This window comes from Alligator mississippiensis, chromosome 1 (genome assembly GCF_030867095.1).
Source record: "Alligator mississippiensis isolate rAllMis1 chromosome 1, rAllMis1, whole genome shotgun sequence".
NCBI classification, from domain to species: Eukaryota; Metazoa; Chordata; order Crocodylia; family Alligatoridae; genus Alligator; species Alligator mississippiensis.
This window is the reverse complement of record NC_081824.1, coordinates 94,594,089-94,618,395: the sequence shown is the minus strand read 5'-3', so window position 1 is coordinate 94,618,395 and position 24,307 is coordinate 94,594,089. Positions and strand designations below refer to the sequence as shown.

General features: G+C 40.8%; 1 protein-coding gene across 9 annotated transcripts in view; it reads right to left on the bottom strand.

Moving 5' to 3' along the window:
* Positions 1-24,307, bottom strand: part of ARMC2 (armadillo repeat containing 2) — a 192,561-nt gene that overhangs the window by 130,924 nt on the left and 37,330 nt on the right. For all 9 annotated transcript variants that reach the window (XR_009463941.1, XM_059732709.1, XM_059732706.1 and 6 more), the window contains exons 4-6: positions 22,695-22,845; positions 19,085-19,289; positions 1,545-1,621 (exon numbers count right to left, since the gene is read on the bottom strand). Coding sequence is in view for 8 of the 9 variants with exons in the window: in XM_059732709.1 (XP_059588692.1) it covers positions 1,545-1,621; positions 19,085-19,289; positions 22,695-22,845 (433 nt within the window). In the remaining variant the exon portion in view is untranslated. The remainder of the gene's footprint in view (positions 1-1,544; positions 1,622-19,084; positions 19,290-22,694; positions 22,846-24,307) is intronic.

The following is a 24,307-nucleotide window of genomic DNA, read 5'->3' as shown; positions in this document are numbered from 1 at the left end:
TCAGCTTTCATTAGAGTGAAGAGAAAGATTTTTAAAATCACTCAGGTACATCAGAATAATACACCAATTGTGATAGCCACAATTTTTCTTTTTTTGTTTCCAAGATAATTCTTGTAACCTCGAACACGCAGCTTGTAATATGTAATATTAAATCCCAGAACAAAATTAGAAGCATCTAATGTTGTGATGCTGAAGAATAGGACAATAAAGCTTTGCACTTTGCAAACTTGGGAAGTTTTGTTTTGTTTTTTTTAAGAAACTTGGTGAAAATGAGTAGCTGAAGTCAAAATACTGTAGTTGATCCTGTATTTTTCAACTGTGCAAATTATGATTCAACAGGAAACAGATACTTAAAGCAAAAAGTTCAGCATGGTGAAGATTCTGCTGTCTCAACTGGTTCATAGGCCTCAACCACAGCTTTGCATTCTGGTCACAAAAAATTATATTATTAATAGGCCTATGTTTATTGGTTGCTGTTTTTAGCATATAAATACCAGAGCCTTAGCAACACCAAGCTTTAAAAAGCTGAGTCCTACCTTATTATCTTTTAGCCTCTTTACAGAATACCCACAGGCCACAAATATACCAAACTTAAGATAGTGTAGCTCTTCTCTTAAAAACTGTGGTTAAAAGTGTACAGATAAAATCATACTTGAAAAATGTTGATATCTCATTTGAATATTTTTGCACATAAATTGAAGGAAATGTACTTCTGAATTTATACTGGTATTCCACAACATACAGCTATTTAAAGATCAACCACGTATTTCACCTAACATAGATAAAAAATGGTTTCTTTTGTAAAGATAAAGGTCATTACATGCTTAATTTACATTACAAATAAAAAAGCCCTAGTAATCCACACAGCCTCTTTAATGGTGCAAATTAAGACACCTGTGCATATATAAAACATGAACCTAGAAAGCATTGACCATCTCCTATAAAACCTTGAGCGCTGTCAAGTACATTTGAAGTTAACAAAAATTGTAGGTGCCGATTACCTCACAGGTGGTACCTACAGTTTTCCATGACCAAACTTATAATCAATTAAAAATATATATAACTTTAGCAGCAAAGCAGCAGCTGTAGGATTATCAATCAGATTCTTAACTATAATAAGAATCTGTTATATAAACGGAATGAACCCACAACGGGAAAAAGCTGTATCCTTTGCATAGGTCCATTAACCTCAGTAGGAGTATATCAATTTCAAACACCTGAGGCTCTGTCCTAGGTATTAAAATCTTTACATAGCACTGGTAAATTCTCAAGACCAAACAGAAAAGTTAGCATTTGTAAATGACAAAGTGTTAGGAAGTCCTATTCAATGTCTCTGAAAATTAAGCTACTAAATCTCCAATATTGTCCTTTTAGATCCACAATGTTTTTAACAATTGAAAAAACCCACTATCCCACTGAGAGCAAAGAAAAGAAAACCTGGGGAAAAACTTAAGTTGGACGATTTATTTGTTCATTCTTCAAGTCAGCATATACAAAAAAGAAAAATGAGTAGGTGAAAGATTTTAAAATGGCATATGTTATACCTTCTTGGTTTCCTGATTTACCCCAGTCAGTGTTGCTTGGACACGATGCAGCCCTGCCATATTTTTTAATCTGATTACTGAAAGAAACAGAGACAAAAAATCTACTATAGGATAAATAACCAAAATGCTTCTTTCTCCAAACACTGTTAATATGAGATCAGTATGCTCTCCAATTAATAACTCAGTATCTTTTCATGATTTCGTAAGTAATTATTTTGTCCCTACATACAAAATGCTACTTACATTTAGATATCACTTCCTTTAGTACTTAAAAAGAACCTTATGAAACAAAGACACATTTATACCACAAGAGGTCACTATTATGGAATGCAAAAACATGCATTTTTCTTTGAACAACAAGTAAAACTGAGAAGTGAAAGCAACAATAGCATGAACATTTCTCATTTGCATTCTGTGAAGCAAGATTTTTGTAAACTAAATCTGGACTCATTTTAAACTTTGCAAATTAAGTTTTTTACAGAGACTTACTATAATATATTCAATAAGAGTAATGAGTGTTTATAAAAATAATTCACTTAACAGATTTTATTAATACTATTCTTTAGAGACAGAAAAAAGACAATCGACTAACATTATTCAATGAAAAAAGTTATAAATTATAAATCTTTGCGACAGCCAGCGCTCACTGCATAATAATTGTTCTTTTTTGCATCTACTAATCTGTACTACCTACCCCATTGCTTTGTAAAGCAATTTTATGGCTAATACTATGTTTTCATCTGAAAAGATTCTTGTTTATGTAATCAACTTTTGGGAAAAAGGAAACTAATACATGGGCATACTTGATTTCACCACTGTTGATAAAACTATTGTGTTTGCCTTATCTATCTACATACCCAGCACTGATATTTGGGAACAGACCAGTAGCAAGTACCCTTTAAAATTAAGATGCTAAGATCTTCCTTATTTAAACTTTGCCAGAAAGGTTTTATAAGCAGGGATCCAGGTTTTCCATTTCCCAAGGAAAAACAAAGAAAACTACAGATTTCCCTTTTTTTTTTTTTTTTTAAATCAGAGAAAATGCAGATTTCTCCTTTTAGCAAAGAAACCCGTGGATTTCCTGCTTTTGCAAACAGCTTTGCAGACTGGTTGAGCTCCAGCCTGCAAAAGCTGTTTGTAAACAGGGCAGGAAACCCTAGCCCTGCCCAGAGGGAGAGGGGGAGGGGGAGGGGGAGGGGAGGGCCTGAGACTCTCAGTCAGCCACAGCTCCGCTTGGCTCAGTTCAGTCTCACTCTTCTCATGAGACTGAGGTAAGTGGGGCTTGCAGGGGGCTGGGGGCCCCTCTGGCAGGGCTGGGGGGTTGCAGTTCGTGGCCGTGGGGAGCAAGGAGCTGGCCCCACCCACACCTGAGCAGGCAGCAGCAGTGGGGGAACCAGTTCCATGCTGCTTCTGCTGCAGCTACCTGCTATTGGGGGAAGGGAGCTGCAGACTTGGGGCCAGTGCTGGAGGGCAAGGCAAGGACTGTGGGTGGGGGGCAAGAGGCACAAGTGGGGGGGGGGGAAACTAGCGCAGTGAAAGGCACCAGCAGGGTTGGGGGGGGTGCTGTAGGGGGCTTTTAATTTTAATAATAAATTTTGGGGGTTTTGTCAGAGACTTTGTGATTTTTCGTAAGAGAATTTGTGATTTTTTTTAATCAGAGAAAACCAGGATCTCATAAGCAAGGTAATGTAACTCAATGTTTTCTGTTTTCAGCATAAATTTTACTTAACACTTACCTTTTATAGCTCTCCTAGCAATACAAATCATTCTCTTAAATTTGCTTCTTACAGATAAGGTTTTACTAGTAAGACTACTGGACATATCTTATTTGTTAATGTGAGAAACACATGCTCTTAAGAAACACTTGGATGCCCATCTTGCTGGGATCATTTGACCCCTGATGACTACCTGCCCTTTGGGCAGGGGGCTGGACCTGATGATCTTGCTAGATCCCTTCCAGCCTTGATGTCTATGAAATCTATGAAATTTATGAATGCTCTGAAGTCTTAAGGTATAAAGTTAAATACTTGTTTAAAGCTAGGGACAGAAGTTACACAGAAACCAGTATAAGTGATAGGAAACCAGTTCAAACCTGTAATATAAAAGAAGTTCAGTGCATCTAATCTGCTTCCAAACTGGTTGAAACTGGTTTAAGATGGATGGATGTAGTATCAGACTCAAGGCAAGGTTCTTTGGGTAGATGTGATATCCTCTGTTAGACCAACTAAACAGCTGGAAAAAAACACAGCTACAACCAACAACCCTGTATCAGACTTAACCGATTTAGGATAAATCAGCTTACTGAAAGCATCCCAGGATGCTTTGCACCTTCCGTGAAAACCTCCCCTCACAGGGTGGGCAGGCTAGGCTTGGTCCAAACTGTCTGCTCCAGGACCCACCAGCTTCTGGCCTGGACCCATGCAGGCAGATGGCTGCATTTATGGAATCAAAAGTGAATGTCTGTTCACTTTCTTACTGGTTCAATTTATGCAGCTTAGACTTGCCTGTGAAGATTGAACTGAGTCAGCCTCAGGCTTTTTGACCGTCTGTATTTAGCCTAAATAATTTGCTGAATTGGGGCCTAAATCCTGTCTGCCAGTCCAGACAGTAGACATAGGTCCTCCTAACAACAAATGGAGACAGAATAGAAGACAAAGCTCTTATAAAGTCACCCCCTAGAAAGAGAGTTTGCTAACTGACTGTGATCACTGATCAGTTAAACATTTCCAGAGCAATTACATTGTAAGGAAGCACCGTATTATCTATAGTTAGCCAGAGCTTTCTGCTTAAAGGATACCTCCTATAAGAATTCTAAAATCTACATTCTTACTTAGATTGTCTAGTAATTTGCTGTGCCTCATGGTGGTTTAGGTTAGGGTTGGAGTGTTTTATACTAGAGACATGATTTTCAACCTTTTTTTATATATGGACTGCTAAAACATTTTGAATGAAGGTATAGACACGTTTGAATTGTAAGTGTGGGTATTCACATACTTTTGATCGATCATAGTCATATTTTGTGGACCTCTTAGACCAGTAGTTATCAACCAGTAGATCGCAATAGACTGGTTGATCATGGAGCCTCTGACAGTCAATCTCAGCCTGGGGGAGCACTTGTAGGCTTATCATACATTCTGGTTTTCCCAGACATGTCCTCTTTTTTGGCCCTGTCCTCATGTCCAGGCAGGTTTCTGAAATGCTAGCAAATGTCTAGGTTTTTGCTTTGCCTCTGCTTTCCCAGGCTGGCTGCTTAGAGCTGGGAGCAGTGGTCAAGGTGACTGGCTGTTGGGGGTCATGTGATCTGCAAGCAGGACCCAGCAAACTGCTGTCAGGTTAGAGACACAGATTGTTTGTCTGTCTTCACGCGTGTGCGTGCATGTGTGCACGCAATGCATGAACAGCAGGGCTGGGGGGGGGAAAAGGCTGCGGGTCAGGAGTGAGGGGCACCGGCAGTGCTAGGGGTGGGGGGAAGTGAGGGGCAGAGGGAGGGCACAGACATATCACTGCCCCCTCAGTCATGTACCCCTTCTCCCCTCACTGGCACATCCCCCCCCGCCCACAGGTGTCCTTTTTTTTGGTACTAGAAATATGGTAACCCTATAGAGCGGGGCCCTGGCCAGGCTGGGTGGTGAGACAATTGGAGCGCAGGTGGCTTGTCCAGGGGCGCAGGGGGGTTCCCACTGTTGCACACACCCTGGCAGAGGCCTGGGGGCACATGCCCCCCTGATCTCTGTGCGGGGTAGAGGTAGCTGCTGCTGCACTAGTCTTTGAACCCTGAGCCCCGCTGCAGCTGCCCCAAGAGTGGTAGGACACAACATGTGTCCTGCTGCCGGGCAGGCAGGGGGCGCAGTTCACGTAGATCCTGGGTTGCACCTTAATTCTAAAAGTGATCTTGTGCTTAGAAAGGTTGCAGACCACTGCCTTAAACATAATCTGTGGACCCCACAAGTTGAAAATTGATTTACTGGAGGTATGCTTTTCTATTACAAAGAGTATATTCCCAAAACCATAGAGTGCTTGGGGTTTTTGTGCATAATGCAGATAGTCTCTAAACTGTGCAAATGGTTTAGCCAGTGTATGGCACTGACTACCCCTTTAGGGAACCCATATTAATTGACTGTCTCCAACCTCTGTTCAATTGTTTTAGCCAGTGTATGACAGTGACTGCCCCTTTAGGGAAATCATATTCATGCCAGAATAGCCTGAGTAGTATAGAATGGTATGTCAGACACCCAGCAAATGCACTTAGAACTATGTTGCAGAACTAGGCAATAGGGTTTTCAGGGGAGCTCACTGTGAGGTTACATAGAGGGCTTAATGGGCTATGCTGCAGTTTCTGAACCTGACCAGCATCCATGCAGTCTACCTTCAAACACTACCCTTGGCAGAAATTCAAGAACAATTTGTAGCCATGATGTTACTATCTATCTCAGTTAAAAGGGATGTGCCCTGATATTTCAAACAGCTAATAGGGGCTCTAACTTAATTTTCTGAAAGATAATAAATTACACATACTATGCACAGATGGGTATGTTGTGTGACAATTCTGAGAAATCTATATGGTTTAGAATATTTTTTCTGAGAGATTACAAACTCTTTTTATGTATCTTTACACATCTGCCAACTCGTTTTTGCTTTCTCTTGTCCTTTCACTTCTACATTGGGCTGAAGCAACAAGTGGTAATATGCCATGTGTCAGTGGGCAAGCAATGGCTGCATTAGCTCCTGCCACGGCTGCTCACCCGGCCACCCCCCTCCCCACCACTACTGCCACACCCTAATCCCTGCTTTGATGCTGCATCTGGGTCCAGACCAGGGGGCAGCAGGGTGAGTTTGTCACCTATTTACTGTAGCTATTTTGAGATGGAGTGAACAAAACAGACTCTGTAGTACGTGGAAGATCTCTTATAACGCAAGATGGAAATCTCTGGTCTGCAAAACATCCTCTTTCTGCATGTAGCTGCTGAAAAGCCAGTTAAAAAGACATACACATCTAAAGTCTTAAAAATAATCCATGCCCAAAGTCAGAAAGACTTGCTGTCCAGAAAAAGAGAGAGGATGACAGGCTAGGATTCAGAATGACTTAGGAGAAACCAGAAAAATGGTCTAAAATTAATCAGATGATATTCAGTGAGAACAAGAGACAAAATAACTACATGCACAAAAGCATGCAATGATCATCTCAGCTGCGGTACTGCATAGAAGGGCTTAGGGGTTACAACAAATCATACACTGAATATGTGTCAACAGTGTGCTCTTCTTGCAAACCCCCTCTCCCCCCCACCCCCCAGCAGCATACGAGGTTGTATTGCATGGTATTTGCAGTATTCTCTTGCAAATCAAGGAAAATGGATCTTCCATTCTATCTGGCACTGATAACAAAGGCTCTTCTGGAGTACTGAGTGCAGTTTTAGGTCCCACACTTCAAGGAAGATGTGGACAGTTTGAAAAGAGATGAGCAGAGAGTGACAAAAATGGATAAAGGTCTGGGAAATATGATTTATGAGGAAAAGCTGAAAGAACTAGGACCATTTTGTCTGGAGAAGAGAAGACTTAGGGGGAATTTGATAATAATATTTAAATGCCTGAAGGACAATTAAAAAGAGGATGGAGATATACTTTTCTCTGGGGCTGTAGGGGAGAGGGCTGGAAGCAATGGCTTCAAACTACATTGGAAGTAATTTAGGTTGGGGATTAGGAAGAACTTTCTGACTAAGAGGGTGGTTGAGTACTGGAACAGGCTAGTTAAAGTTAGGGAATCTCCATCCCTGAAAATTTTCAGGAGTAAGTTAGAGAGACACTTGACTGGGCATTTTAGTCAGGGATGATCCTGCCTTGAACAGGAGGCTGAACTAGGCAACCTCATGAAGTCCCTTCCAACTCTACTTTCCTATGACCTAAAGCTATACTGAGCTTCTGGAACAGGGCCTGCCTGGCCAGTCAAGGTGTATCAGGAGGACTCTTGTCATTCACTTTTATCAGTCTTCAATCCTTGATCTCTGCTTATTGCAGCATGAAAGGAAAGACATGGGTTAAGCTGAACTCCCGAAGCAATACAAGAAAGTGAGTGGATATAAGAGAGAATTGGCAGCTCTTGGAATAAAAACACTGATTTTTACTACCATCTCCCTGCTTAGACTTTTTTTTTACCTTACCATATCTAATTCAAAAACCTTGCGTGAGCAAAGGAGGGGGTCACATACTGGGCAAAAGACTTGTTTTTCAGTTATGAAACGACTAAAAGTAGGTGCCCAACTCAAAGTCTGCACAACAATCTATACATATGGAACACACCCATGTGACACAGCTCTGCCCCAAATCTACACTAGGGAGACTAGAACCAGGTTGTGATCCTTAAAACGTACCAAACTGTAACAATCTTGACGTGGAAGTGGATAGTGAGTTCTGAAGACTGCACTTGAGGTTTCTGTACAAACATCTAAGGTGTCAAGTCCTCCTATTTATGGACACAAAGTACCCCAAAGCTGTGCAGGTTTAGAGAGAGTAGCTGAAGGTAATGGTTCCTGGAGCTTCTAGGCCTCAAATGCGTTTTCCCTTCCAAGACTTATATCTATAATAGCATAATTTCAAAGACCCCAGAAAGACTATTTTGCAACCTAAGTCTTTGAAGGAGGGACAGGGAGATAATACAATAATCCAGAGGAAGAGAAGTAGGACATACCAAATAAAAGTGTGGGGGGTTATACAAGACAGGTTAAAAACAGCCCTCAGAAAGAGTAGAGCTATTCACACAAATAAATAAAATAGTTTCTTTATTATCAGATAATGAAGAAGATATTAGTAGGAGAGTCCAATAAAAATACCCCTTCTACCCATTCTAGAATTAAAATTAAATAAAAATACCCATTCTAGAATTCAGAGCTGCATGTAAAGAATATGAACATTTCCTACCAATTCTTCAGAATCAACTTATGTGAATAATGTTGAAATTCTAACAATGATTTAATAAATAAAGAAATGAGGCAGAACTTGGTTCTTCTGATTATGAATGGAAGCAGTAGAGGTAAAGAAATTGGTATATGCATGATCAGAACACCATATCTGCAGAGTAGTCACTCAGCTGTTCAAATAGTCTCAGCTGACATTTCTCTAGTGATCATGGATCATATCTGATTCTATGGTCTGGTCAATTAATTTTAATTTTCTCACCAATTCTGTAACTCTGTTACTTTATGGAAAAATCAAATGGGACAAAACAACAGTGATTCTGGTGGGTTTTGTAATGCCAAAACAATTATGATTCCCACAACTTCCTGTCTGCCAGTGTCCCTCTTCTCGCTTCTTGTTAGAAGCCAGACCAGGTTGCCCTGAGCCTCATCTGCATATAATTTTTGGAGCATCCCAGGACTTTTGACAAGAACACCCAGTTCCAGTCATGGGTGGGAGCTAATTAGCACATGGAACCTTTGTGGAAGGTATCTGGAGTACACACACAAAGTACTGTATTTACTCAAAAACAAGGTTAGGCCTTTTCCCCCAAATGGCATAGGGAAAAAGCCCCTTATTTTGTAACTGCATACAATGAAATCTCACAAAATACATAGTCTATCATTAAACTGCTGGCAAAAGCAACAATTGCTCATCAAAAGAAACCAACTATGAAGTTGCTTAAATCCAGCCAACACTGAGCATGACTATAAAATACATAGCCCACATTGGGCAAACATGCTAATGGGAACCTGCCACAAGAATAAGTTAGTGCAGCTCATATAAATAAGACATATGGTAGTACCCATTCAGTGCAGTACTCCTCACAGCTGACTCTTTTTAAAGTTATGGTGAGCTACACTGCATACAGTTCACCCAGAATCCTTCTGTCAGCCCCCCTTTCAGCCTCCATGAGGTGAAGCCAGACCAGGTTGCCCTGAGCCTCATCTGCATATAATTTTTGGAGCATCCCAGGACTTTTGACAAGAACACCCAGTTCCAGTCATGGGTGGGGGCTAATTAGCACATGGAACCTTTGTGGAAGGTATCTGGAGTACACACACAAACTTAGTGCTGAGCTGTGGGGTCACTGTGGCTTGAAATACTGTTGGCTGGTGGGGCCCAGACCAACAAACTATGTGGTAAATCACAAGCCTTTGGCTTTTGACTAATATCATGCATAGTTTGTACTACATATAAGTAGGTGTCAAAGTACTGCTCAAAAGTGTGTTTATGGAGTGTGCTAAAACTGTGCTAAAACTTGCAACAGTTTCAAAAAAAGATAACATACATCAATTCTGGATGAACTAAGTGCATAAGTACTATATGCACATTGCTATAGCCATATTTTACTTCTAAGTTATTATGTGCTCAAGGAGAGGAAGGCCTGACAGTAAGAAGAGGGGGAAGGGGCTGCCAGAGGAAAAAGTTGGAGAGAAGCAGAGCGCGAAGGGCTACCTTACACCCCCACCCCCGCAGCTTTATTTTCCCTGCTGTAGCAGTGGGAAGGGGGCAAATTCAAGGCAAACCTCCAATAATTAGATTAAATACCTGGAAGATTATAACAAATCTATAAATTTTCCACATATAGAATCTAATTATTGGGGGGTCCGCTTATAATCAGGGTCTTCTATTTTAGTAAATATGGTATCTTGCCTGTTATGCAAACCTCTCTCTTATTTAAACATAATTACAACTTATGTAATTGTTTAGAAATGTTACAGTACGTGAATAGTCCATTTTATTGTAACTTTAAACTGGAGTCCTATGTGAAAGCTATTGCTTAGTTAAACACAAAGTGAAAGCAATGTAATCACAATATCTAAAAAATCAACTTCGTTCAAAGCCTCTGCAACATACAAATTGAGAGAAAGAAATTAAGAAATCTGTGAATTGCTAAAGTAGCTGGGTTCCCTTTTTCAAAAGTTATTGAACATTCAATAGAAAAAGATTCCACTAAATCTGTATGCCTTTAGAAACTGTATTGGATGGGGTACCCTCTAAAATACTACCTTTGCTCAGTTAATATCAACATATTATATGAACACCTCCACACAGAAACACAATAGTGCCACAATACCTTGATCAAAAACAGCATCCCTATATATGCACAAGGTGCACATTTCCCTCATTTAATATGGGAGGAAAAACCTCCACATCTTGGATTTGAATATGAAGTGAGGGATAGGGGGTGAGGGCAGGCAGCTGCTGTGGCTCTAGGTCTGGCCACAACCCAGGGTCAGGGCTGGAGCCACAGCTGCTGCCTGCCCCACACTGCCTCTATCCTTCTGGCATCTCTGTCTCCCCGCTTTCCAACCCACAGCCTCATCCCACTGCAGTGTTGCATCTCCTCCTGCCTCCCTGCCACCTCTGCTCTCCTCACCCTGACCTGTTTCTCCTCACCCCCATCTCCATCTCCTGTTGCTGCTTCAGTTCCAGCAGGCTGCAGCCCTGCTCTAGCCTATGGCAAAGAGCATGTTTGCTTAGGCACAGACTGCCTATTTCCAGCCCCTCTCCTCTACCACCTGCCTCCCTACTGTTTCCCCTCCACAGGATCACTACTGCACCCCTCTGGTTACCACCCCCCACATTGCCTGCCCCCTGCCATTGCATTCCCTACTGCAGTGGCAGGGAGAACAAATTTAAGATGAACCTCCAATTATTACATGTATCCATGGAAAACTATAACAAAATTTATAAATTTTCCATGGATAGAAGCTCATTATTGGGGGTCATCTTAAATTCAGGTAGATACAATATATTACTTTTCATTTATGTTGAAATTCATTTAGCGAAAGGCAGTTAGCCATGTTAGTCTGAAGTAAGGCAGAGTGCATCTTTATAGACTAAATCAGAGATGCACTGCATTAGTTTTTGTAAGCAGAGGATTTAGTTCATCAGATGCTGTGGAAGGACTGCAAGAAATAGACAAGCAGTGATTAGAATACAAAGGGTAGGGAAGTGGGGGAAGAAAAAGGAGGGTGCACTGCTGAGAGAGGCAAGGTGAGTAGGAGAGAAAAAAAAGCAACAGTTAACCTACTGAGAGGGATAAGCCTTATAAAAGAAGGGTGGGCAATTATTTAGGTCCACAGGCCACATAGGGAGTTTTGCTGAACTGTCATGGGCCAGGTTGGCACACACCCCCTGTCCCGCCACACAAGAACTCACCAAAACTCCCATGGCATGAGGCCATGGACAGGCAGGGAGAAGTGTTCAGGAATCAGATGGGTGGGCGAGGCCAGGATCACCAGGAAGGGGCACAGGGCAGTGACAGCACAGGGCTGGGGCCTGGGACCGAGCTGTGATCCGCTGCCTACCCAACCCTGCAATGGGTGCCAGTTCCATAGGCAAGGATGTGCAGGGAGAGGATTGTAGCTCTGCTCCAGGCCCAGGTCCTGACCCCGCATGGTCACCGCCCCAAAATCTTGCAGATGTTATGGCTATAAGACACACTTCATAGGGAGATAATGAAACAAACATGAGACCAAGGATTCAAATGGAGAGTCTATTAAGATTGTGAGCACTACATTAAGATTCCCAGACAGTGTCAGTTTCAATATAGGTGAAAAAAATAAAAGATTTTAAAGAAATCTTGAAGTGACTGGGTGTGAAAATACATTTGTCTATTGGAAGATAAAAGATCCTAACAGCTGCCAAGTACACTCTGAATAAAATTTTCAATGCAAAAATGTAGTTCAATGTCTAGCAACTGTGATTCCAATGGACACAAAAGGTACTGTCTGTAACACACCTGAAACCTCTATTTTGACATGCAAATGGTCCTTGTAGACTCTTCCTGCTATTGCTTAGGATCAACTGAACTTCTCTTGATCAAGATATTTCTAGGTCAATAACTACACAAAAGGAAGACCAGGGTACTGACGTGATCTCTGCGCTAAACTAAGAGTTCTAATAAGAAGCGAGAAGAGGGACACTGGCAGACAGGAAGTTGAGGGAATCGTAATTGTTTTGGCATTACAAAAGCCACCAGAATCACTGTTGTTTTGTCCCATTTGATTTTTCCATAAAGTAACAGAGTTACAGAATTGGTGAGAAAATTAAAATTAATTGACCAGACCATAGAATCAGATATGATCCATGATCACTAGAGAAATGTCAGCTGAGACTATGTGAACAGCTGAGTGACTACTCTGCAGATATGGTGTTCTGATCATGCATATACCAATTTCTTTACCTCTACTGCTTCCATTCATAATCAGAAGAACCAAGTTCTGCCTCATTTCTTTATTTATTAAATCATTGTTAGAATTTCAACATTATTCACATAAGTTGATTCTAAAGAATTGGTAGGAAATGTTCATATTCTTTACATGCAGCTCTGAATTCTAGAATGGGTATTTTTATTTAATTTTAATTCTAGAATGGGTAGAAGGGGTATTTTTATTGGACTCTCCTACTAATATCTTCCTTTGACCAGTCAATTATCGAGATACTGAAAAAAGTATTATACTTTGTCTATGTAGATAAGCTACAACTGCCAAGATCTTGACAAATACTGTTAGTGCTGCGAGGAGGTTGCAGGGAAATACTAGGGACGTCTACACTATGCAAAAAAAGTGTTAATATGCTAATGTGCAGTAGAATTAGTCTACTGCACATTAGTGTCACCAGAAAAGCATGTGCTGGCATTACTGTGCAGTAGTGCCAATTACGGTGCATTTAGGGTGGCAGGAGCGCAGGGTCCCAGCTGGCAGGGGCTCTATGGAGCACTGGTCCCAAGACATTGCTTGGGCGGGGCACCTCAAGGGGCAGGGCTACCCATGCGGCCCTCGACAGCCTGCCAAAACTGGGTATGCGGCCCTTCAGGTGAAATAATTGCCCGCCCCTGGTCTAACCCCACCACACCTTGCCACCAGCACCTGCCCCCGCAGGTGCCAGCACCCCAGCACCTGTCTCTCTCACCACTCTCCTCTTCCCACCTGATCCCCACTAATGCCTGAATCCCCTGACAACTGCCCCCCCACACCTGTCACCCCACCACTGCCTGATCCTGTGCCAACCCTACTTACTTTTTGTTGCAGCTCCAGCTTCAGGCACAGAACACTGAGCATATACTGGCTCTGGGCCCTGCCCAGCCTAACAGAAGTGGTTGTGGCAGCAGAAGCACCTCTGGTCCCTGTCCCGGGTCAGAGCTGGAGCCAAGGCTGCTGCTGCTGTCACTGTTGCATGGCCAAAGCAGAGACCTAGGTGTGGTCCTCTATGCTTTATAAGTATTCACTAACTTATTGGACTAGTAAGGTTTTGAATTAGTTTTAAATTTACAGTGATTTAAACACAGCTATTACACATTTTTATCTTATTATGGGTTACAATGGCCCCCTTCAAGCACTAATTACAATCTGTACCACAATCCTGCTGATTAAATTAACTTGGCAAGGTACTTAAACACGCACACAGAATATATTACTTAGTTTTGGACTGCTTAATTCTTTCAGGCAACTTCCAGTCCTCCCAGGTAAGTAATTACTTGGTTTGTTACATTCCAATGTAGACTTCATAGGTTACTATATTACAGGTTCTGGTACCTATCCATCCTGATTTCATGAAGCAAGATGTTCCCCAGTCCATACTTTGTCTCCCTGGGATGGTATAAGATACTTCTTGGTTCAGCAATGTATATATATATTTTTATGTTTAAAGACCGTCACAAATTAGCCCTTTGCTATCATCCTCACTAGGTCTGTGTCTGACTCAGTCAACAGACAGAGGAAGGGTAATCACAGGAACCTGTGAGCGTTTATTAAACAATTACCTCTGCCACTACAGCGACAGAGTGTCTGTGGTATCCTTGTCTCCCCTTACTTTTTACCTGTAGTAGCCTGCAGGACGCTTTTGGTGGGTTTAGTTTTATTTTCAATAATGTGCTTTGTGGTTGTGCTTACATAAGATGTTGGAGGAAACTATTTCAAGGATTCTTTGGATAAACTGTTTTCTGCAAACACAGGGGATTGAGCTCAATGGGTCAAAGGTCCCTTCTAGTCTTTGGTTTCTATGCTCCTAGGGAATACTTAGTGTATAGTGCTCAGAGGTGCCAGGTCTTACAGTCCTGGCAAATTACAATGGTAATGAACGACAAGAGTGCAAATATTAGATCTTCCCTTCTGCACCATCTGAAGGTTATTTATGGTAGGGAGTAATGGAAGCTATTTTGTCTCTGGTAAAACTGTAGGAGTGGGTATAGAGGTACTTGGAAGGTTTTAACCCAGATCTTTCTCTATATTTTGGCATATAAAATGTCTAATGAGAAAAGCAAGGCCAGGACGTCTGTCTTTTCACTGAAAAGACTTAACTTGAAATGGTAAATATTCTACAACAGCCTACACTTCTTCTGAAATACTGGAATGGGAAGATCACAAAAAAAACCCAAACAAACACAGAACAATAACCAATAAGGCCTACTGGTTTCATCCAGTGCTGTCTGTAATGAAGATTTCATCAATAATGTGCCTTTTATTTAGCACCTTCATTGAAAGGTATGGTTTTCAACTGGTACTGTATATTGATTTCACCGGCCACTGTGAAATAAAGGAAATGTAGACAGAATGCAAGAAACTACTACTAGCTCTCATTAGTGTAATAAAACACCATTTCTCAGTTTTATTAGAAATAGAAGCAATTGTGCTAAGAATCTACCATTCAGTCTTCTACAGGCTCTACCAGTTCTTAATTTAGGGAAAGTCAATTTTATTAGACATAGAACTTGGAAATTTGTGTAATTTGTGGGGAATTTTGTGACCCTTGCCTAGAAGAAACTAATGTCTCTATTACCGTCTTCATTAATTCCTGCAAGGTTTTAAAATAATTTGGATATCAAGGCAAAGCTGGCACAACCACTTTACCTGGGGAGGAGGATTACATTATCCCCATGCTCAAACTTGTCCTCAACAGGGTTATTTCTCTTGAAAGCTCTGAACCAGGTGTTTTTAAAGTAGAATATCTGTTTCCAGAAGCTTCATGTACACAATGCTCTGAGGTTCTCCTACATAGGGATTCCATAGATCGTAGTACATCTATTGCCATTATGCGTATGGGAATGGAACCATAAAGAAAGGATACCAATGTATGTAGAGCTAGTCATTTCTGTATTTAGGATGCTGTTATAAAATAGGTTCCTAACCGGATTAGGGTCAAATATATCATAGAATAAACCAATTATGCATTCCCTGTCCTTTGTGAAGCAGATGAACAATGTAATACCTTTCAAGCCAAAGAAAGAACTGTAGATATAGAGGGAGACTGCATCCCCTTGTTTATGAATAGTACTGAAGAGGACACAGGTTCAAATAAGGAGACAATTTTGACCTGATCTCATGCTTAACAGTTACAAATGTAATGCAACATCCAGATCCATTGCCATTCCCCATTTATGCAGGAGATGGGGAATGGGAGATAATACATTTTATGTAGTTTTTATGATTGAGGCATAGCCTGTCTTCTTGCTCCATGTATATACAGGGACTGGTACCACAGTAATACACATAATAATTACTAATAATTTTGTTGCTACTGGTAGGAAAGACAGGGGCTGTCATTGATTTGTTTTTGATGAAGAGTGTTTCTATATTTATATCAACTATTATTATACCTATTTGTACATGTTGACTGATAAACATAATCAAAGTTCTCAATTAAAGTAGTCAAAAGAGCCTAAAATCATATTAATGTTTTGTGGGTTTGCTTTCTGGGTTTTTTTTGTTTTTTTTAAATAAGACTACCCACATTATGGGATATAAAGAAGGACATACAAATGAAGGTGTAACCTTAAAGCTGTTGATTCAAAAAGACATATGAAAGCATGTGTTTAATGTGATAATTCTTCATCAGTGACAAAATAGACAGCCTGCATCAACTTTATAATCCAAATTACTGAAGGATCCAGGAATGGGACACATTAAAATCCCAGAAGACCTCATGAACAGAATTGTCAGGAATTTTCTGATGAAACAAGTTTAATAAAAAAATTGTTAATGTGCTAAGGCTAAAAATGTTTCATTTGAACCGGAGAGATCCCTGTAGCTGCTCAGTGAATCTGATGTTCCTTTCAATTTCATTGCTATTAAGAAGTGAAATTGACAAGAGTCTATTTCACTGAGCAGCTCCAAGGCGTCAAAAACTTCCAGTTCACTGGAAATTTCAAAATGTGTTGTTTTCAGTTCAATTCAAACAAAAACCAAATTTCAGTAAAAGAAATGAAAATTTTCATTTTTTCAAAAATGTTACTTTCAGCCAGTTCTAATCAGGAATGAAAGAATACTGTAAGGTGAAACCACCATAAGGTACCTGAATAGACGAAAAACAAGAAACTTGTACGCAAACAAACTGAAAACACATTTACATATGGAAATAAAAACCTATACTTGAAAGGATTACATATTAATGTAAACAAAAGATCTCAACAGGCAATCTAGGTTTTCTGCTTAAAACTTTTTATCTAATAATATTTCAGTACAGCATTTGGTCACTGTCTGATTAATTATTCCTAAGGGACAATAATAGAATATTCTGTGGTTCAAATTACTAGACATTTCAATGACTATAGTAAAAATGCCATCCAGATTTAAAAGAACTTTAAAGATTAATCAATTTTTATAAAAGGTAAGTAAATAACTTTGCACAAGACAACTGCTCTGTACAAAGAACTAGAAATTACATTTTTGAGCATGCTTGCAAGTTTTATAATTTCTACTCAACATGAGGTTTGTTATATTCCAATTATTAAGATGACAAACTTTCCACAGCTAGGACTTATTTGGGAACCATAGCCAATTTCCAAGTTTCACTGCCATGCAAAATTGCCTCTTATCAGAACTTTAACAAAATAAAATATATAAATTGATATTCTTTTTATATTTAGGTACTGCAGAAGTCATTTAGGATTTGGGACACTGCAGTTAAGTGAGAAAAATGTATCTGGATTAAAAGAATTCTCTTTGTTCTTTTTTATCTTCATCTGTCTACCCCTCTCTTCCTGGGGTCCATGCTTATTGTCTTTTTATTATCAGTATTCAGTATCTCTTTTTATCCTCTCCCTGCAAACTTTCACTATTTGGATTCTATCTTTCGCTCTGATTCCTCTTTCAAATTCTGGCTGGGAGACAGATCTTGTAAGCATAATGTTCAACAAACTATGCAGTAATATTAAAGTTTAGAATTACAGGATCAACTTACAGAAACAGTAATGAAGCATTTTAACAAGGAATGCTGTGAGTTCATTTATAAAGATCTTGTAATGTGAAGCAGTAATACTCAGTAGTCACTTTAGGATACATCTACAGTGGTCACCATGAAAGAAATAATTTAACAACCACTGCTATCCCATAGTACCCAAGATACTAAAGTAGCAAATTTCTTATCAAAACTTATGAAATGTGTTTATATTCAGTATGTATATAACTGAAGGTAAATGGTGGTCATTGTACATTATATTTGTTTTTTTGAAAAGTACCTTTGGATAAAAGTGGCAATATTAAAATTATTAGAAGTCCACTGTTGTAGAGACTGCAAGAACCACCTAAGGGCCAAACAAAATGACATGCACAAAGTAATGATAACATCCTGTTAAACCACATCTACTGGCATCAAAATACAGAAAAGGCAGCTAACAGCTGAGACAAACTAAGAATACACAATTGGTAAATATCTCTGACTGTAAACGCTCAGACTTCAAATAAAGAAATGTGTCACACAACAAAGGACACCACAATTTAGATGCAGTAGAAATTGATTCAATCACTGGAGATATTAAGGGTATAGAGACTGACTGAATAATTGTACCAATATCAAAAGATATCAATACAACCTGTTACAATGCAACTGTTACTTATATTGCTACAGGATCATGAGAATATACCTACAACTTTAATCCTGCTTCATTCAGGGTCAAAATGAGGGACCCAAGTTAGCTAAACTGCATCCCTATGGATAATGAAAATGTAAGTTACAATGTAAGAGCTGATCCAAGCCCTCCCAAGCTGGAGCTCCCCTTTTCCTTTTAAAGGAGTTAAAATGTAAGTTATTTCATACCCTGACTCAAAGTGTATAGAAATAACAGGAAAGAAACCCAAGGAACATACTTAGAATTTATTGTCTAAACAGAATCAGAACAGTGCATAAATAGGGATATACATGCAGTGTTTTCTGGGTTGTTGTTTTTTTCGCCATTTTGTCTTCAAGGTTTGTTCCACCCATCTGAGAGGATGAGCAAAAGAAGGATAGCTATTTGAGGTTATGAGATATCAAAATGAATACATAGTGATTTAAACTTAATGTATCATCTATTAGCAGATTTATACCTTTGAAATGTTAGTGAACAAATGAAAACAGAAAATTAATCCTTTCTTGCTAAGTAGGTATCCTTACATCCTTTGAATCAACCTCAATTTTCTTTTCAAGAGGAATAAGCCTTCTAAGGTTAGGAAGAAAGATTCCCATTGAGTATGCCATCTATGTACAAGACTATTATTGAAATTAAACACTAAAAATTTTAAACCACATCTTTTCTAAAAGTGTTGACACAGGATAGGCTATGCAATTAAAACTGTGACTGGAAAGAGAAAATAATATATACTGACCTCCCACTTAGCTGCAATGGAAGTTCTGCTGCTGATCCTTTTAAGAAATCTTGCTTCTCTGACACACTATATTCTTTATACATTAGCAGAATACCATCATCCTTAATATGAGAGTGTGTACTCAATTCTGCTAAACAATTTTCATTACTTCTCTTTGAAAGATCATCTGTCATAGCTGGGTCTTCAGAATTCAGCCTCTCTTTATCTGCAATAGTCAGAAATAATATTTTGCAGAAGTGTTCTCATAAGAACACTTATAAGAAGTCAACACAGCAAAAGGTCTTTAAAGTGAACCATGGGAATTTTATTTCATATTTTACTAATCATTAAGGTTAGCTGACATCAATTTAAAAAAGAAAAATCTTTATCTAAGTACCTAAATACATAAAGTTCTCTTTGGCATTAAAGATGGTTTTAAAGCTATCTAATACATTTTAAGCATTCTGGATTTTCAGCTATTTTGCAACTTTTCTTTCCTTTTAAAACTAGAACAGGTAGGGGTGAGATTACTAGCCAGAAGTTACATACAAAAAGGAACTTGAGCAATAAGTGAATATATGTTCACAGGTACTCTTTCAAAGTTAACAGGTGCTCAAAAGGCAGGATAGAATTAGCGTTCTTCATAGCTAACTACTAGGCCTACGTGAGTCAGTAGCGATCTGATCCAGCTGCTTCGGATGGCCATGATCTGATCCGGAGCTCCAGACTGGGTTTCTGCCTCAATCCGGCCGAAGCGACTCTGAAGCTTTGGAGCCGCCTCGGAGATCTGGCCATAGGGTATAATGGGGAATCAATGAAATATCTATAACTTTGTTTTTTGTCCAATTTGGATGAAACTTGCAGGGATGGTAGCCTCTGCTGAGAGCGTGAAACCTGCCAAGTTTCAAGAACATTGGTTGCAGGGGTTTTGGGGGAACTGTACCCCAAATTCTTGAACGCCAAACTCATGTCATGGCCATGTTACACCACAGGGGGGTCAAAACTGCAGGGCTGGTAGCTCTTACTGAGGCCACAAAACCTACCAAGTTTCAAGAAGATCGGTGCAGGGGTTTGGGGGGGGGGGGGGAACTGCACCCCAAGATGTGGACAAGCAAAACTCGTGCCATGGGTGACACTGCGTGTGTTAAGGTGCAGCGGGGTGACAGCTGCAGAGGTGGTGGCCCCTGCTGTGACGCCTGCCAACTGTTGAGATCGGTGCAGGGGGGTTCTGGGGCCCTGCACCCCTAGCTGCTGACAGACAAAACTTGTGCCAAGATTGTGTCTGTCTTGGGGCAGTTGATTGTCTGTATTGATTCTTTCCTCTCCTTAGCCTGGTTTTGTAGGCTAATTGATGCTCGTTATGTAGTAGCTAGGTCCTGTGTATTGAGCTGGTCCCTGAGACCCTGGTCCCCGAGTGAATCATGATTGATTTGTAACTGGTAACACAGTAGCTTAGCAGCCAGGCCTGCAGCAGTGTCTCCCTTCCATGCCCCAAGCCAGACAGTCAGTCCCACAAGCACCCATGGTACGAGTTTTGCTTGTCCATAGCTTGAGGGGCAGTTCCCCCCCAAACCCCTGCACCGAATTTTTTGAAACTTGGCAGGTTTTGTGGCCTCAGTAAGACCTACCAGCCCTGTAGTTTCCACCCCACTATGCTGTAACGCCTAGACGTGACATGAGTTTGGCTTTCAACAATTTGGGGTGCTGTTCCCCCCCAAGCCCCTGCACCGATCTTCTTGAAACTTGGCAGGTTTCATCCTCGCTGCAGCATCTACCGACCTTAAAAATCTCATCCAAATCGGACGAAAAAACAACAAAGTTATAGATATTTTATGGTTTCCCCATTATACCCTATGGCTGGATCTCTGAGGCAGCTCCGAAGTGCTTCGGGAGCTCCAAACCACTTCCGGAAGCCGAATGAGGCCAGTGCTTTGACCCGGATGTGTTGTTTCAGACCCCGAAGCATCCAAAGCTTCTCTGGATCCTAAGCTCTACCCGAAGCCTCGCACAGCTCTACTAGCTACCACCCTGAGGTCTTCAAAAGGAAGCTATGCTAAAGCAAATATAAACGTTTCAACAATATTGAAAAAAAATATATTTTGCCTATAAAATAACAACATTAAGTTCTCAGTAATTCAAAAAGACAACATCATGACTCTGGACAGGGCCATCCGGGGGGGGGCGGGAATCGGAGTGACTGCCCCAGGCTCTGTGCTTTGGGGGGCAGAGCTGGCCCAAGAAGTGACTCTGCACTGCCGCTGCCCACTTTGTGTCTGGCTCCTCGCTACCTCCTCCCCATCTGCCGCCACCACCAATGGCAATAGAGACTTCTTCACATCCGGGGCACACAGGATCGGGGCGGGGCCCCACATGGGCTGATTTACCCCAGGCCCTGCACCCTGCTAGGGTTGGCTCCGATTGTGGATACAGGCATGATTTAAGTCCATATTTATTGGAATGCTCACAAAACTTGTGAATAAAAGTTGTAAAAGTGCAGAAAAACTTTTTATACTCTTACTAGCCAATTACCCATCAAGATGCTGGGGGGGGGGCACCACCCAACACCCCAATGCCTGCTCTGCCTCTGGCTCCATGGCCACCCCCACCTCATCTGGCTCCGTGTGCCCCCACGTGGCCTGCCCCAACCTCTGTGGTGGGGATGGAGTCGCCATGACAGCGGGGACTCAGAGGCTGGGGGCTACTCTCCCATCCCTCAGTCCCTGGCGCCACGAGGAGGGGGGGGGGCAGAGCCCTTAGTCCAGCCTCACCCCTGCTTCTTGTCTGATCCCATTCCCCCCCCACCCTAAACACTGGGTCCAGACCCATTTCTCCCCTCACTCCTTGGTTGCTGCCTGTGGGAAGCAGAGCTGGAAGGAGGGGGGGGGGGGGCCAGCGCACCCTGTCTGCTCCATTGCCTGCAGGGAGCGGGCCTCTCCCCCCTCCCTCCATTTTCGCACCTTGCAAGGAATGGAGGGGGCAGCACTAGAGGCACTGACCCCGCTCCATCACCACCATCATGGTGGCGTGGCAGCCACCTGCTGTCCGAACGCTTGCACTCCGATTGGTTGTTTTCAAATGCCTACTCATCACAAAGTTCTAACTTGGTTTCTTTCTTTACTGAACTACTTACTTTTCAGCATAATGATGCTGCCAACAATTTTCTTCCCCAAATAAATTAATCTTACCATGTTCAGTAGTTTTTAAATGAACCTAAACTAATTAAATCTCATAACATATAATGCAGATGTACAAAAGTACTGCCTGTTACACCAGAAATGCCAAATGAAAGTCTCCTTACAAGATGTCTTCATATTTAATATTTCTGTATTTAGTGATAGATCCCTTATTCAGAAGACTTTGGCATATAAGAATCTAAGAGAAAATTTTTGAAGTGTCTAAAAGAGTCAATACACATCCTATTTTCAAAAATGAGAGTCAATAGGGACTTAAGCTTTTAAACTCTATCAAAAATTATTTAGGTATTTAAGATGCTTAAACACTTTTGAAAGTTTTACTCAAAAAGGCCATCTACACTTAGATTTTGAGAATTAAGTTAAAATAAGCCTTGTATACTTTTAAGCAACTGTTTAGCAATTATTTGTTTATAAATAATATGCAGAAATGTTCTTACTCTCATCAGGCAGACTTCCCCAAGAAGTCGTTCTAAACAAGCGTGCCCGGGCACTGCCGACTTTTCTAACCTCCAGAGGGTCTACAGGTGGTTTTGGAAAGGGAATGGAAGAATGCTGATCTTTTGTGGGTGATGAAAACAGCTTCGGCTTCTGTTACAAAGTAAGATAAAGTATTAGTTTTACAAATTCTCAAATCCTAAAATTAGAAAAATAAAACTTTCTGTATATATTACAATTGCTTCTTTTCCTCCAATTTATGACTAATACAGATAAGTCTTAAGTGCAGCCATGTCATTTCATCTTAAAGAAAAGAAAAAGATACAACCATTTCAATTCCACATTTTACAATTTGTATCAGCATTCATAGACAGTTGTCTAGAACAGACGTGGAGGAAATAATGTCTAAACCTTTCTAGGGAAGGGGGATGGAACAGTGTCAAAATAATTAATCATAAACTAGCCTTCATATAGCATTTTATATAGCACTAAACAGCATTTATTTTCTTTTGGATTAAGAGATCATCTACATAAAGAGCGTGCTCCATCACAAAAATGTTGCGACTACTCCTGAGACACAGTGGGTGCATCTACACATGCAATTAATGGGAAGCAATAAACTCCAGAGCAGTCCGAGTTGGAGTAAACTGCTCCCAGGCACAGCATCTACATATGTGCCTGGGACAGCAGCAATCTGAGCTGGGGCAGAGTAGTTTATGCCAGGGCTAGGGGCAAGGGGGTCAGCCCCAGTCTCCAAGTGGTGGTGTTGGGTGGTGGAGGGACTGGCTGGGGCATGAATCTGCAGAGCTGTGTGCCTAGGCAGCAGGCAGGAGTCCCTAGCTGACTGGGCTGACCGGGCGCAATTTATGCCCGCAGTCAGCATCTACATGTTTCATCGTAGCTAATTACTGTCGGAGACAGTACTATTTTATGGCAGAGGTAGTTTACTGCACCCTAATAATAGTGCACATGTAAACAGTAACCCTTTACTGTGCTGCTAATTAGTCTACTTTGCAGTAAAGTGCATGTGTAGATGCACCCAGTGAATACTACTGAGGTGCACAGATCCACATATCCACTACTTCTAGGTTTTATTTTTTAAAACTTCTCTTATCTCAGCTGCAACTAGAGACCCTGGAAAAGCTCCATCTGGTACAAAACTTAGTTCGTGTGCTCAGTAAAACAGTTATCCATGAAATCTTTGCCCTCAAAACTGTTCTTTGTACCAACCCTTCTTAGAATAAGAAATCCAGTTTGAAGTCTCTATTTTGATCTTCAAAGCTCGCCAGCTGACTGATTCTAGGCACCCAAGGGATCATTGCCATCCCCTTAATAAGCATAACCTCCCACAATTATTACACCTCATTGGAACAATAAATTCTTTAAGCAGTAGAGTTTAACTCCTAAGAATGAGAAATTTAGGACAAGTTTAGCAAGTCCAGTTTATTCAAAAGAACTAGATTTAAACGATGGAATCCACTCTCACAAGAGGTAACAGCTATGAACCTCACTACTTAAAAGCAAAACCTATTTCTTTAACTTTGTGAAGATAGAATTAAGCAAAACTATCATGCAAACTAATCAAGGTACTGATTTCACAAATTAAGAAATAAAG